This window comes from Malus sylvestris, chromosome 9, assembly GCF_916048215.2.
Source record: "Malus sylvestris chromosome 9, drMalSylv7.2, whole genome shotgun sequence".
Lineage (NCBI taxonomy): Eukaryota > Viridiplantae > Streptophyta > Magnoliopsida > Rosales > Rosaceae > Malus > Malus sylvestris.
Window position 1 is genome coordinate 96,424 of NC_062268.1, and position 15,770 is coordinate 112,193.

Sequence of the window (15,770 nt, forward strand, 5' to 3'; positions counted from 1 at the left end):
AAATACCAAATCAGTTTTTTTTTTTTTTTTTTTTTTTGTGCCGGGTCAATAAATACCAAATCAGTCTACTCAACCCTCCACGAATGAATATGATATATATATATTATTCAAATTTTAGTAGAATGATATAGAGTGATAGGGGTGAGTTAAATTATAATAATATTATGAGTACTTCTTACTTTGTTATCCACAAGTATCGTGATATTCAAATTTTCATAAATCAATTTTTTTGGGTCTCGATTTCATACCTAAACTTCAATTTTTGTGACATTTTCATACTTCGGTTAACATTTCCGTCAAATACACCATTGATTAATGACCTGGCATACCTTTGGCCCACTAAGTTTGCCGCATGGCCGAATTGGGTTGGACCCCCCCCCCGGGGCGTTTGGGACAACCTGCACCCCCTCTTCCCCCCCTTTTCTCTTCCACTCCAGCCTTCTTCATCTCGACAAAGCCTCGTTCATGGAAAGTGACCCATTCGGGAATGAAATCTAAGTTCTCTCAGCAGCTTGACCTTTGGATGTTAGGAGTTTAAACAAATAGACCATTTAGGTCCAGCTAATGAAACAAACAGTGTGAGGAGAGATTCTCTCATGCAATGGTGTCATCATCAAATAAACGCTTGCAACACATTTGAAGAGTGCACTATGCATCTAAATTAGTGGTATGCGTGAATCTCTTATGAGTAATGATTTTTCTTTGTTTTTGTCCGCTTGGCCATTATTTAGAATTCATGCTAAAAACTATACTACACCGTACACAGAATAGAATCCAAATTTGCTCACCACCTTAACTAGGTGGTGACTGTTGCCACCATCTTAGAAAATTGACATGCGTCACATGTGTAATCAATAATTCAAATAGTTCCTGTCAGTCATTGTCATTCAATATAACATTCTCCATCCAGCGGCACCTTTATCCCCCCTTTCCTCCATATACTGTCATACGTATCTGGGACAAAAGATGAAAGCTCAAAACCAGACCGAATAGGTTACAAAATAGATCCATAATGTGTTCAGTTGTGCAAGTAGCTGCGGAGAATCTGAATCATTTGGATAAAAAGGAAGCAAAATGACACATGCAACAAAGGTCTTGAAGTATTTTAAGGTTTAATCTTGTGCAATTGATAACTTTTGGGAAATGAAGCGGCCAATAATAAAACCTCCGCACTTGCTAGACATCTGCGAGAGCAATTAGTTGATCGACCACATTTGGTTCCGCAAGGGTGCTGGTGTCTCCAAGCTCATCTAACTGTCTAGAAGCAATCTTCCTCAGAATCCTCCTCATGATCTTCCCACTCCTTGTTTTTGGAAGGCCAGGGGCCCAGTGGATTTTGTCCGGTGCTGCAAATGGTCCTATCTGAAAAATGTTTACATTCCAAATTTAATAATTGTAACCGGAAACCATCAGATCTGAAATATGACTCCTGGATTGTGAACAGCACAGGACTAGAGTGCCGTTGCACTTGCACTGCAATTACAAGATGCAATAGAAAAACAAAGCATATATACCTGAACAGCAAGGACTAGATATATACCTGCTTTCTCACAGCCAGTATAAGGCTTTTCCGGAGTTCCTCACTGTAAGGTACACCTTCCACAAGAGTAACAAAGGCATATATACCTTGTCCTTTAACCTATAGAAAGAAAGTAATTTTGTTCAGACATACTAGCCAGAAGCATCTACCCCTCCCTCCCGCTCTCCCACCCTCTCTTAAATATGTCATGCACAATTGATAAAACAATGCAAAGTATATGGAGACAAATTATCAGATTTTCAATGCAGATTATAGAAAGACAGGAGTTTATTATTCTCTAATGGGCTAAGTTTATTCTTCTCAAATGGGATATGATATTTTATTGGCTTATTTTTTGTTATACCCCATGGAACTCAAACTCAATCTCCCTTCCCCCCTGAAGCAAAAAATATCTCCACTTGGCACCTTGAAACACGACTTTTTTTTGCTCCACTTTAGCAGTATTCAGTCTATTCTGTCAAATAGGTGTTATGCGGCATGGTGGGACCCAATAAATTGCTTATGTGGCAGCCACAAGGTGTAATGTCCCGCCCTGCAACGTACTTGAGAACCCATAGCAGCGAAGGAATCTGTCATAGAGGAAGAGAAAATAAACGGAGGAGAGAGAGAAGAGGAGGGGGAGGGAGGGCCATAGCAGCAAAGATATTCGCTGATCTCCAAGCTCTGGGAAACTGCAAATTACCCAAGCCTTTAACCATTCCAAATCCTCGTTTAATTTCTAATTATTTAATTAATTTCCTCATTTATCGTAGCTCAAATCCAAAGAAATCATAATAAATTCAATCAATTGACTCCTAATTTGATTGTGTTGTATTTGTATGGGATTGAAGCCCAACCCAATTTGAGTTCAACAACATAATGTTCTGGCTGTGCCGTTCTTCATCATACTTTGCTGCTCTCCTTCAGTCATGATTTTATGGAAATTTTTCTTGCTAATCTTGTACAACCACTCTCCTACCCAACATCCAGACAGCCCAACCCAATTCCCAGCTGGAATTTCATCGCCAAACTATAAAACGGTGACTTAAAGTGAGAGAACGAGAAAGAGGGAAGGATCAGTTGAGGTGAGAGACGGTGGTGATAAGGACGTGGAAAATGAAACTACATGGCAACTTTTAATCGGCTGTTTTGACAGCTTTGTGCTCCAACAGTGCCAACTAGGACAAAATTACTGTATTGCCCTTATACGTCAGCAAACTTTAACACTTATTTGACAGAATAGATGGAATACCACCAAAGTAGAGCAAAAGTCGAGTTTCAGGGTGTAAAGTGGCAATACTAATCTATAAACTCAGTAAATGCGTCACATTCACATACCTCATGCTCAACGCCAACCACAGCAGCTTCAGCACACTGGGGATGTGAGACCAGAGCAGATTCCACTTCTGCTGTACCAATACGATGTCCACTGCACATATTATGATTTTATCATTGAACAAAGGGAATAAACAACAATCACAGAGTCGTCCACATTACATCCTAAGAAATCCACACGTTAATTATCCTATCACTACATTTAGCTCACTCATACAAAAATTAAGATCGAAAAATTATATGCACATAGTTTATGGAATCCCAAAATACCTAACGTTGATAACATCATCAACCCTTCCTGTAAGCCAGTGATATCCATCCTTGTCCCTGAGACATTGATGTGTAACGCTTAGTTTTATAATACATTAGAATAAGTGCTAATGAATCAATTATAAACTCTAAACTAAATAAAGGAATCAAATCTTGTCCTGGAAGCAAAAACCTCCGTGCATAACACTTGTTAGCACTCACGCTGATGTAACTGCAATTTGATGTTATTATTTACCTGCTGCATCCATCACCACTAAAATAATACCCAGGGAAAGGTTTAAAGTAAGTGGTTTCGTATCTTTCATGATCACCGTACAGAGTTCGGAAGGCTCCAGGCCATGAGCTTTTTACACACAGATAACCACTGCATTCCCCTTCAATCTCAACACCCTTTTCATCAACTATGACAGCCTGCAGTTACAAGCAAAATAATTACCAAGATATAGATCTTGCAGATTCAAAAGTATAAAAAGAGGACACTTAATGAGATCCATAAACTAGATTAGAATAAAATACCTGAACCCCAAAGAAAGGGAAAGTAGCAGAACCAGGCTTCTGTGGCCAGGCACCCGGTAATGGAGTTATCTGTCAGGTAAAGAAGGTCAAGCATTTCAAGTTAAAACGTCTCGCTGGTGGAAAGGTGAATGCACATGCATATTGGCACATAAGTGTGGTGAGGGGAGTGTTTAACAAAAGTAAAATCTTGAGGAATTTTCCCGGAATTTTCCCGTGCCAATAATATTTCTGCTTAACACCAGTCAATGGCGCACGGGTTAAAAACTATATAAGAACAGTACTACAATACCATGAAGCCACCAGTTTCAGTTTGCCACCAAGTGTCAGAAATAGGACATTTTGAATCTCCAACCACATTGAAAAACCACCTGTACCAAACAGCATTGGGTTAATAACTCTTTTTGGTGTGAAGTGAAGCTTTTGAATCAGACAACAAATGAGATGACAACCTCCATGCACTTGGATTAATAGGCTCGCCTACACTTCCAAGGACCCGTAAGGATTTTCGCGAGTATCGTGTAACATACTGCATAATACATAAATAAATAAAATTCAATGAACACACACATCCATAAATATTTAAGGCATTATGTAAGGGGTACTTGAATCTTAGCCTCATCCAGACAACAAGACCACCATGGATGCAGAAACAGAACGCTATGTAGAATGGAAAGTCTTGCAATGCTTGCAATGCAGATAGTAAATGATGGAGATTATAAAGAGGACTGATTTCTTGATCAGTAACTTAATAAGATACATCAAGAGGCGGGACACCCATGAAAACCAGATGTGTAACAGGGGAGCATCTTTGACAGAACAAAAGAACAAAATTTAAACAAGGACAAATGACAAGAGGATCTTATGGCTAAAAAACACAGACAAGCTTTATACTTCAAGAAAATCATGTTCAGTTAATGAAAAAAAATCCATTAGATTGAAGAAAAAAATTGTTTGGGAAATGATTAACCTAGAAAAAAGAAAATAGAGAAATGAATTTTTTTGGACTACATAGCTGGGAACAGCCATCACCAACTTATAAAATCATAATCATCCGGATCAATAACAAATACATTAAAATAATCACATCCATATATGATGAACGAATGGCTAAAATATCTTACCTCATCACTATCACGCATGAGGGACCGCACCAATGTAGGGGCAGTATAAAATATGCTCACTTTGTATTTATCAACAACATCCCAACAGCGTCCAGGGTCAGGATAATTTGGAGCCTGCAACATATACATGGATTGTAACTGCTAAATGAAATGTCAACATAGGAAATCCAATTAGAAAAAATTAGAGCAAGCATATGCACCAAAAATTACACCATAATCAATCTTACTGCAGCACTCTTTACACATGAGATCCTCTGGCATTATGCACATATTCAGATACAGCTAGTCAGTGTCCTAAATGTAATTATGTATTTAGCACTAGAAGAGTTCATTTCATTTATAGTATAATGTACAAAGAAATTAAAATTTTATATAGATCATAGACAGTGATACGTAATTCTTCTCACCAGAAGTAAACATGTACAAATTTTAATTAAATGTCATATTCATAACTAGTCAACTACTGTTTGTTATTTTGCTTTCTTGAGGAAATAAAGACACCTTTTATTAAGTTATTCTCAGTCCAATGGTTAGTCTGCAGCCTAGGGCTTACCCTTGTTACCATAAGAACCTATCCACCCTTTAAACAATACCATATGTCCAACTAGAGACCTTCCGCTTAAGGGGATAGTACTATACTGACAAAAAAAAAAGTTAAAAAGAAAAAAATAATCTTTAGACTAGCTGTCCAGCTTCTTCTTGGTATACTCTTTTTCTTCTTTCCCAAAAATTTCCAAGTGCCAGAGTAGAGATGTCGGCTGATCTATATGTACACAGATGAATGTTTTTTTCTTTGGACATATATATTAGGTTACTCTCATACATGTAAACGATAATATGTATACAAAATCTATCTATTAGTTACCCCTTCATATAAAACAGCAGTCGCTCCATTTAGCAGGGGTCCATAAGTGACATAGCTGTGCCCAGTGATCCAACCACAGTCAGCTGTACACCTAAATAAAGATAAAGCCATGTTCAGTCACGAAAAAATAGCAGAACAAAGCAAGCTTCTTTCACATAAAAAAAATCAAAATAACAATAATGATAAGCTTAGGGTTTTGAAGGATACCAGTAGATGTCAGATGACTTGTAATCAAATGCATATTTAAAAGTTGTTGCAGCGTACACCATATATCCTCCAGTTGTGTGGAGAACTCCCTATAAGAGCTTATTATTAGAAGAATCCAAAAGGAAAAGGAGAAAACAATTAATTGAAGCATGGAACATAAATTACCTTCGGTTTACCAGTGCTCCCACTGGTATAGAGCAGAAAAAGTGGATCTTCCGCATCAACCCACTCCACTGCACAAGTAGTTGGATATTTAGGTATGACATCCTGGAGATAATCATGAGTCATCAGTCACAACCGTCCGTAAGACAAACATTCAGGCCAATTATAAGCATATGATGAAACAATAATATAGGAAGAGCACACAATGCAGCATGCATGTTACAAATGAAAGAATCCTTTATGCATGTAACAAATAAAAGAATCCTTTCTTTCATGGAAGTCTATATAAAGAGGTGCTAGTACAAGTGCTAACCTGCCAGCATACATCCCTTCCTTCCAGCCATTTAGTACTTTCCCTCTTCATAGCCGATTGATTTTCGTAAGTTAAGCATATATCTGGTCAAACAGGGCATCAGATGTCATGATACAAAGAACTTTTACATAAAAAGTGTGCATTGCCTCGCCACGACACACGCATATAGGTTATTAAAAAGAAGCAGTTTATATAAATCACATATCAATTTGCTAATTTCCATACCTACAGAAACCCCGCTTTCGGATGATTTTATAAGGGCAGCATCAACTATATCTTTGAGGTGGATAACCTTAGAACCTCTTTTAACAGCATTGCAAGTGATTACGACTTTCGGTTTGCAATCTACAATCCTTTGAGCAAGAGATTCTGCAGAAAATCCGGCAAAGACAACCTGAAAGAGTGGAAAAGTCAATTAATTATGAAAAAAGAAAGCATTGGGGATGCTGGAAAGCAAAGAGAAAGATGGTGCAACACCGAGTGAACGGCACCAATTCGAGCACATGCAAGCATTGTGATTGGAAGTTCCATTAACATGGGCAGGTAAACCACAACAGCATCACCCTTTTTAACTCCAACATCTTTCAAATAGTTTGCAAGCTGCAAATGAATGGTACAGGTAAGAAAAGGTGAAATATTTATTGATTAGTTTTATGAAGCAACTCGGAGTCCCAGGCAGATTGATAGACGGACCGACCTGGCAAACGTTGTGGAGAAGCTGGGTGTAAGTTAAAGTGGCATCAACACCAAGATCATTGCCTTCCCAGTAGAAGGCAATTTTGTCGCCAAGTCCAGCTTCAACATTTGTGTCAAGGCAGTTGTAGCAGATATTGGTGAGACCGCCCTTGAACCACTGCTCGACTCAAATTAGAATTTTCTGAACTCAAAAAAATACAAGGCAAGCAAATAAAATCAAAGAATCAAAAGAAAGACCTCAATCCGGATATCGCCTTTCCTGATATCGAGATTCTCCGAGTAGACTGGTTTGCTCCATTTCTGTTTCCAAAAGAAGGTGGAAGCGATGTCGGACCAAAATCCGGCGGGGTCCTCGATGGACCGTTTATACATCTCCAGATACTGAGGGGGAGGAGGAGGAGGAGGGTAACAAGAAATTAGAGTATGTTGTTGGAACTTGGAAGCGGAAGTGCAAAGCGCAGAGAACTGAGAGAAGAAACTACCGTACCTGTTGGGGAGAGGAGACGTGAGCCTGAAGGGAGAAGTGGTCGCTGGGAAAGACGAGATCGTTCTCTTCAGAGGCGAGTGATTCTCCGAGAATGATGGCGTTCAGGTGGGAAATGTTTCCGGCGCCAGAAGGCATTGTGGCCATCGACTCCACATGCCGCAGGTGATCGCTTGTTGTAATCAAATTTGGATTATTACGAGGCTTCTTGTTGTTATTAGCAGCATGATCAGGCGATGATGATTCCATGTCCCAACCGCAGGATTTAAATTTGGGCGACGCCCACAAACAGCTCCTCCTTGTTCTTCCTCTTGGTATAAGAAGGCGACACAACGAATTGGAATTGGAATCTGGAATTGACTTTCTTCTTTCGTGGAGAGCGGAAACGGAATGTTTGGCTAACGGAGGAGTGTGATGATGAATCTGATGACATGCAAAACCCTGACCCGGATAAAGGATAACATTATGAAGATTACTATAACCTAATCCAAATCCTCCTCCTCTTCCTCCTCCCCAGGTACAGGTAGTCACAGTGTTATTAATATTAATATTAATATTATTATTGTAATATAACTGATGATGCTGAAGGGGGACCATCCTGTCTCTCTACTAATAATCTAGCCTAGACCTAGTTTGCTTCCTCTCTTGTCTTGCCTCTGGATTCATTCGTTTACTAGGGATGAATCCATTGAATTCTGACTTTTCTCCCTTTGAATAAATAATTAAAATAATATTAATCGATGGATCATAAACAAACGTGTCAAAGCTGGCAGGCAAGGAATTGGTACTGGAATTGCCAACTGCCAAATGGAATTGGAATTGGCGTTGGAGTTGGAACTGGAACTGGAACTGGCATTGGGCGGCGGGCGCAGTGATGTAGAGAATAGAATACCCTTTTCTCTCTCCACTCTCCACTTATGGTATGTTCACCTAAGGGTAATCGGAATAAAAAAAAGGAATTGAATTCCGATTACGGAGTATTTCGGTATTTACTAAATATTAAGGAATCAAAAAAGTGGTGGAGCTCACACGAAACAAGGAATCCAATTCCTGAAATTGGAGGAACCAGATTCCCTAGTTTTGTGAGGTATTTGAATTCCCTGAGGGCAAGGGAATCGGGAATGCATCTTTTATTCCAATTATGCCCTCATTTGTTTCTTATTATCCCAACATTGATCTTCATTTGACACTCATTCTGTCATTTTTATTAAATAAATAAAAGCTATTTATATATTTTTATATAGATAATTGTATTATATAAATTTAATTTAATTAATTAGTATGAAAATAATTTATTTATGTAAGGGCAATTTAGTCATCAATTTAGTTTTCATTCTGATTGAAGTGAATTAGTAAACAACTTATATGGACTCAACATCATTCTTGCCATCTTTTAATAAATAAATAAACCTATTTATACATGCTTATATAGATGAATTTTATTATATAAATTTAATTAAGAATTTAATTTAATTAATTAGTATGAAAATAATTTATTTATGTAAGGGCAATATAGTAATCAACCTAGTTTTCATTCCGATTGAAATGAATTAGTAAACAACTTATATGGACTCAACATTATTCCTACTCCAATTCCTATTAGTTTTAGTAAACAACTTCAACAGGAATCAGATTCTGATTCCACCTCATTTCAATTCCTCCTCAATCCAATCCCCCCTCAATCTAATTCCTCTCAATTTGATTACGGATTAATAAACGCGCCATTAATATTTTGTCTTTGCAAGAGCTTTTCCATTCCATTGTCAATCACTAAGGCTCGGTTCGATTGACAAATTTTTCGTGCAACTTACCAGCCATATATATATAATTATTGAAAATCAGTTACCGCTAGTTAACCGTTTTCTTGTAGTTGCCAAAAATTAGTTCAGCCAACATTATTGGCTGGTTCGATTGGTAAATGGCATAACTGATGGTTTCCACTTCTTCCTCGCTATCTTCCATTTCCAAGGGCTCAATTTGATTGTCATATTGGGGTGCTTGCATTGTGCGGTTCATTTTTGATTAATCCATGTTGTGCACTAGCGGTTGATTGGCTAGACTCCATCATCCTAAACATAAGCAACGCATATACATTCAAAATCATATATATGTACGTGTATATATAGTATCAATAATCATCAAGCTATCAATTTTGTTAACAATATTTTCTATATTTATCATGGCATGAAACATATGCATATACATATATTTTTTAAACCCTAAAACTAAAGAGTCATTTATTTTCTAAACCCTAAAACTGAGGAGTCAAGCATGTAAAAAAAAAACCTAAAATATTTAAATAGAAATATATATATATATATATATATATATATATATATATATATTAGTAGGTATAGCTTACCGCCGCCATACAAAATCAATTACCAAAGCCATGTCATTAATTGTCGGTTCGGTAAAATGCCAACCGATTATGAAAAAATGCCAAAACTATATCATACCATTATGAGTCAATCGGTATGATTCGGTCGATAAATCGGTTTATGGCAAAATTTCCCACCCCTATCGATCACTATGTGCACAAGTTTTTCTAACACATGAGTTGTTTTAGTGGACTATGACTCTATCTCGATTATCTATACTTAATTTAGTACATTTGTTTTTAAAAAACGCTATATGTGTAACATCTAAGTAATATTTTGATATTAATTTCTAATGATATTTGATGTATAAATAGATATTTTTGTGTATTTAGCGAACTTTTTTATATATATCAATGTACAAAGAGTTATGGGTTAGAGAACTTTAGGGCCTCACCTTGAAGGCTTGCCTAGGGCCCTCAAATTCTTAGGACCGGCCATATCGTTGAACATGTTTCATATAAGTCGCTCGCATCCTTACTTCACCAACTCAGAAGAAGGATGAGATTTTCTAGAGTGTCCAGACTTTCTAACTTTAGATATTTTACGAAATACAACAACTAATATTTAACAGTTACAAGAGTCCGAATTGTTAAGAATGAATCTCATATTAGTGGAAAGGAAGACATTGAATGGACTTATAAGTACGTTAGGCATTTTCCATATTGCTAATTGGTTTTACAGTAAAACTGCAACTTTCTTCATGCTATCATAGCAGGTTGTTCCACTTATTAGACTTGAAAATTTCTCACACGTGAGAAGACGTGTTGAGAATGAATCTCATATTTATGGGAGAAGGGACATTGCATTCATTTTTACTTCTCACACTCTTAATTAATTTCTGTCATTTGATTTTCTTTGATTTAGTCGATCTGACGGTTATAAATTAAGAGGGTGTGTAGGAAGTAAAATGGGATGTATGGATAACATACCCCTATAAATACGTTGGGCTACTTCCTACATTTCCAAATAATTTTACGGTGGAGTCTTAATTTTCTCACAAACCACCATAAAAGTATAGTAAATGGATTGATGGCTTTTTTTTTGGGGGGGGGGGGAATATTTTTTACATTTTCTATCGTTATGATATTATCAATGAATTTATGATTCTTCAATAGTACTTAGCATTGAGTGAAACAAAACTTGAATCGCTGAGATTGAAAATAAAAAATTAATTGCAAAAATTATATCTAAGATTAAAACAACCATAATACTGAGTGTCATATTTGCATTGAAGCCACGACCCAATGTATTATTCAACGCATAAAATAATAAACAACAAAAAATATCATACACTAAACATTTTAGTAAGATTTGGCTAGCTTTGACCAGAATAATAGGAAGAGAACTTTGGATCTGGTGCCAAGTTGACCAAAATCTTATATTAAAGCCTTATTAATTTGAATTTGATTGAAGGATAAAATGTTAAATTTCAGTATTAATTAATAAATTTAATAACAAAAATTAATAATTTCTCCCTAAAAGTATGTAAAGGTTAATAGCAGACATGAATTTTTTTATTTTTTTTCCTCAAATTTTTTTTACAATCGATATTTTTACATTAAAAAAAATGGGAGTTTAGCTAAGCCACACAATGGGCAGCCTAATTTGGTATCAAATTCGCCATCCACGAGATTCGAACTTAAGACCTTTCACTTTCAAGTGAAAAGGAATACCACCAAACTGTAGTATTGAGTGACATTTTTTTTTCTTCAAATTTGAATAGTAGGAAATATGATCTGAAATTTTTATATTTTTTTTGGTAAAATTAGGGGTCAAAAGACCCAAGAAAAACAACTAACTATTAACAAAACGGGTATGAGGAAACCCAACAGCATCATCAAAGATCAACCTATCCACAAGAGGAGGAGACTCATAAAAAACATGAAGACCAATGTCAAACTTATGGCCTAAATATGTCATACCATCAGCCATTTTATTCTTCTCACGATAAACATGTGAAATCAAGCAAATCCAATCCCTGCGCAATAACTCTGGGCAAGCAGTAATGAGATGAGCAAGAGGGTGCATAGAGGAATTAAAATCCATTATTAAGGTAACAGCCACATCGAAGTCCAATTCAACAAGCACTTTTCTATAACCCAATCTCCAAGCAAGAGTCAGGCCATGAAAAAAACCCCATAACTCAGCATTAAGCACACTCCCCACACCAATATTTATAGTGAAACCAGCAATCCACACACCTGTAGCAGCATGTAGAATCCCACCAGCACTAGAGCACCCCTTGCCACTCTTCCTACTGCCATCCACATTCAACTTGACATAATTAGGATGACACAACGCAACCAAGATCAAGGCATGCTGGCCGTCACGTGAGAGTGACGTAGCTATGTGCACAGTGCGGAAGCAATAAAGATAAGAATTATACGAATAATTAAAAACCGAATTACTAGAGTGCACTACTAAACATGGAGTGATAGGAGTTAGTTACAACAGTAAACACTCATATTCAGAGCATAAAAGTCTAGGTGCAGTCCAGTAGAACAAGTACTAGTTATACAGTACTAAGAATGTCCTACTATTATTTAGATAAGTCAGAATTGCCGACGTCCTCAAGCCACCAACAGCGAGCTTACTTAAAACCTGGAGAGGCGCAAAATAGAAAACGTGAGTGGGCAAAAACAAATGTTTTACAAAATCATTTTCTTTATCAACATATCTAACCCCTCGCTGTAAAACATGTATAATTTTTCCCAGAATCAGAATATAAGCATATACATAATATATATATATATATATATATATATATATATATATATATGAAATCATATCAATTCAATTCATGCTTCACATAATTATATTCAAATATATGTCATGCCAATATATAACAGAGTAAGCAATTCAGGTAAGAATAAATTCATAGAAATATGATATGTTAGCTGGAACCCCTATGAGAGTCTGTACGGCTGAATTCATAGCTCTAAGTCAATCTAGCCGGAGTCACTACAATGACCTATACGGCAATATACTACACATAAATCGGAACCACTAAAAAGGTATGTACGACAAGATTGGGTGTAATATAGTTATGCTCAATTTTACTTTCTCATAATAGCCGGGCGATAAATCGCTAGTCACCTATGAGTTAGAACCATAATTAAGGTCTGTACGACAAAACTGTGCACTTAAGTTGGATCCAATATGAGCATATAATGCGGGAGGTGACATAATTAAACAGGCATGTACTTCATATCTCTAGCGAAATCACAATCACCCTAGGTGCAGTTTTAAGAGCTCAACATCAATCCATCACATACCACATCATTGATGATTCACATAACCAAACATAACTTACCTGAACTTACATGTGCCTCCACAACACCACATTTATATATATATATATATATATATATATATATATATATATATATATGTAACCATGAAATGCGTATTCAGAATATAAAAGCATTTGGCATATTATTTCAAAGCATACTTTCCTTAAAAATGCATTTATGGGAAATATATCAAGTATATAAATATATATTGAAAACAAAAGCCTACTCACTGGTACGTCGACGGGTCGTAACCCCCGAGTCGCCCGTGGATACACTCGTCCTCGGGATAAGTCCCACATATATGTGAATTAACCATAAAAACGTTATTTTAAAGCACATAGACAAAACTAGTTAATAACTTCTCATACATTGCTCAAAATGGGTATATGAATATACCATAGTGACCTACACAACCTCAGGATCATCCCCAAATTTTTAGATTAATTTTTGGACCCCTCACGCGCCGGCGAGCTCACAGCAAAACGAGCAGCCACGCGCAGGGAATCCTGCGGATTCCTTAACTGCTGTTAGGAATATTCCCCAAAATATTCCGTTAAGTCCAACGGTAACCATCCAAACTAACTGACGGCGTCAACATATTCCGTCAAAACTGATGGAATATTCCCCTTTCTTCTCCGGTGAGTTGCCGGTTGTCAGAAAACTGGGTTAAACTTCAAAACCTTTGTTTTCACTCGATTCTTCACCAAAACTTATGAAATTTGAACCATTGGAAAACTAATAACATGCAGAATCACGTTATACCATTTTTAAGCCTTGAAATCCACTAGAATTTACCTGAGAAAGCTCGATAATCCGGTCAATTTCGAAACTAGCTATCTCGACGTCCAAATTTATCCAACGAACCACCCCGAGCCTCCTTAGGACCTCCTAAAGCTCTCTATGAGCTAGAAATTCCCTGAAATCAACATATTTACGTCCACATGACTAGTGACCAAAATCAGGGCTAGGGTTTCCACGTGAAATCAAAGGTTTCCTTACCAGAAATTGATACATTTGAACTCGTAGGGTCCTCATGAATACAATGGTACCATTTTCTTCCTCGATCTGTGAGGTTTGAGAGGTCCTTGATGTTCGTCCATACAAGAAGAAGGAGAAAGAGAGTCTGAGAGAGGAGAGAAAGAGAGAGCACGGGAATAAGAGATAATGAGTGAGTGTGGTATGTGTGTGATCCACGTGGTCACCAATTCAAGACCACATAACAATCTCTAAGTCTCAATATGTCCCACATACACACTACCATTTTCCCGTCCAAGGATAAAGCTGTCATTTTACATCACTGATAAATGAATTTTGGGACGGGCTGTGACATAGGAGGAGGAGGATCCTAGGCTAAAAAAATCATACTCTTCACAGGCTTAGCACTAAAATTTTGCACCTCAAACCACTATTTAGCAGCTTTAAAAATGAGAATATGAGTTGACTTGGGAAAATGAAATCAGACGTAAAAATGCTTAAATTCCTCCATTTCCATAACCACCAACAAGCAAAGGCAAAAACACCCCACCAAGGCAGATTATGGCAGAGTAATCTTCTCGAAAAAAGATTCACTCTCATCCAATCATGAAAGTCAATACCAACCGAAGATCGAACAATTGAATGCATACCCAATTGATTCCACATTAACTCTGCACGATCACACTGTCGAAGAATATGATCAATAGATTCAACACAACCATCACAAAAGTCATAATAGGAATTATCAGTCATACCTCTGAAAGTACTAGCCTAAAGACCATCATCTCGTTGTAATAAACGCCAACTGGACTTGGCCAAAAGAGTAGCATTCATGTACTTCATTCTCTTAAGACCTAAACCACCTTTGTTCTTAAGAAGACAAACAGAACTCCATCTAACCAAACAAGTTTTACTTTTGACTTCAGAAGAACCCCACAAAAATTTCCTATTCAAACCATCAATTAAATCACAAGTGCTAATTGGGAGCTTGGCTGTCTGCATCACATAAACTGGAATAGCTGAAGTAACCGCTTGAATAAGAGTAGTTCTTCCAGCAAGAGATAAAGTGTTGGCTTTCTAAGCAGAGAGTCTACTCTGAACCTTGTTAACAACCTCCATATAGGTGCTGTAATTAATTCTAGAATGAATTAAAGGCACACCTAGATACTTTCCCAAGTTCTGAACAATTGGAGAGCCATAAATTTCACTAATTAGATCAGCAACATTGCTGTCCACATTAGAAGAACAAAAAATTTGAGACTTCTCAAAGCTAATTTGTTGCCCAGACAAAAAAACATAAAGTGTCCGAACAATGTTTAACCACTTTAGCTTGAGAAATAGAAGCCTCGCTAAAGAAATATTATCATCTGCAAAAAAACAAATGCGAAATGGCAGGCCCTTTTTAGCCACTTTGACAGGCTTCCAACATTTATTAGAGACAACTTCACTGATAAGATGCCCCAACTTCTCAACACATAACACAAAAAGATATGGAGAGAGAGGATCACCCTGCCTAACACCTCTCTCTGCCCTAAAACTTGTTGAGCATTCCTCATTAACTATGTTGATGCACAAAATCCGGAGGATCTTGGACCAACGTAAATTCGGCAGTGAATCGCACAAACGCACAAGA

General features: G+C 37.0%; 1 protein-coding gene across 2 annotated transcripts; it reads right to left on the reverse strand.

Moving 5' to 3' along the window:
* Positions 1–821: 821 nt before the first annotated feature.
* LOC126582802 (acetyl-coenzyme A synthetase, chloroplastic/glyoxysomal-like) lies at positions 822–8,380 on the reverse strand. Of its 2 annotated transcripts, XM_050247002.1 has the most exons (18): positions 7,492–8,378; positions 7,242–7,385; positions 7,006–7,161; positions 6,786–6,908; positions 6,534–6,702; positions 6,309–6,391; positions 5,999–6,100; positions 5,834–5,922; positions 5,627–5,717; positions 4,762–4,875; positions 4,090–4,166; positions 3,930–4,008; positions 3,641–3,709; positions 3,360–3,535; positions 3,125–3,181; positions 2,858–2,948; positions 1,541–1,639; positions 822–1,362 (listed from the first exon to the last, which is right to left on the reverse strand). In XM_050247002.1, exons 1-18 carry the CDS (start codon positions 8,083–8,085, stop codon positions 1,177–1,179), a joined length of 2,499 nt encoding a protein of 832 aa, XP_050102959.1. In that variant the 5' UTR covers positions 8,086–8,378; the 3' UTR covers positions 822–1,176. The 2 variants fall into 2 exon arrangements, with proteins under 2 accessions (XP_050102959.1, XP_050102960.1); XM_050247003.1 differs by lacking the exons at positions 822–1,362; positions 1,541–1,639 and adding an exon at positions 1,958–2,109 and having other exon boundaries at positions 7,492–8,380.
* Between the last annotated feature and the right edge of the window lie 7,390 nt (positions 8,381–15,770).

What these genes read in the sequence shown, in the direction of transcription:
- LOC126582802 (XM_050247002.1), bottom strand. Translation starts at nt 8,085, where the DNA reads ATGGTCCCCCTTCAGCATCATCAGTTATATTACAATAATAATATTAAT. An exon ending in CTGCTGTTTTATATGAAGGG is followed by an intron (nt 4,876 to 5,626) that starts GTAACTAATAGA and finishes TATATGTTGCAG; the next exon opens with GCTCCAAATTATCCTGACCC. An exon ending in TCATGCGTGATAGTGATGAG is followed by an intron (nt 4,167 to 4,761) that starts GTAAGATATTTT and finishes TGTATTATGCAG; the next exon opens with TATGTTACACGATACTCGCG.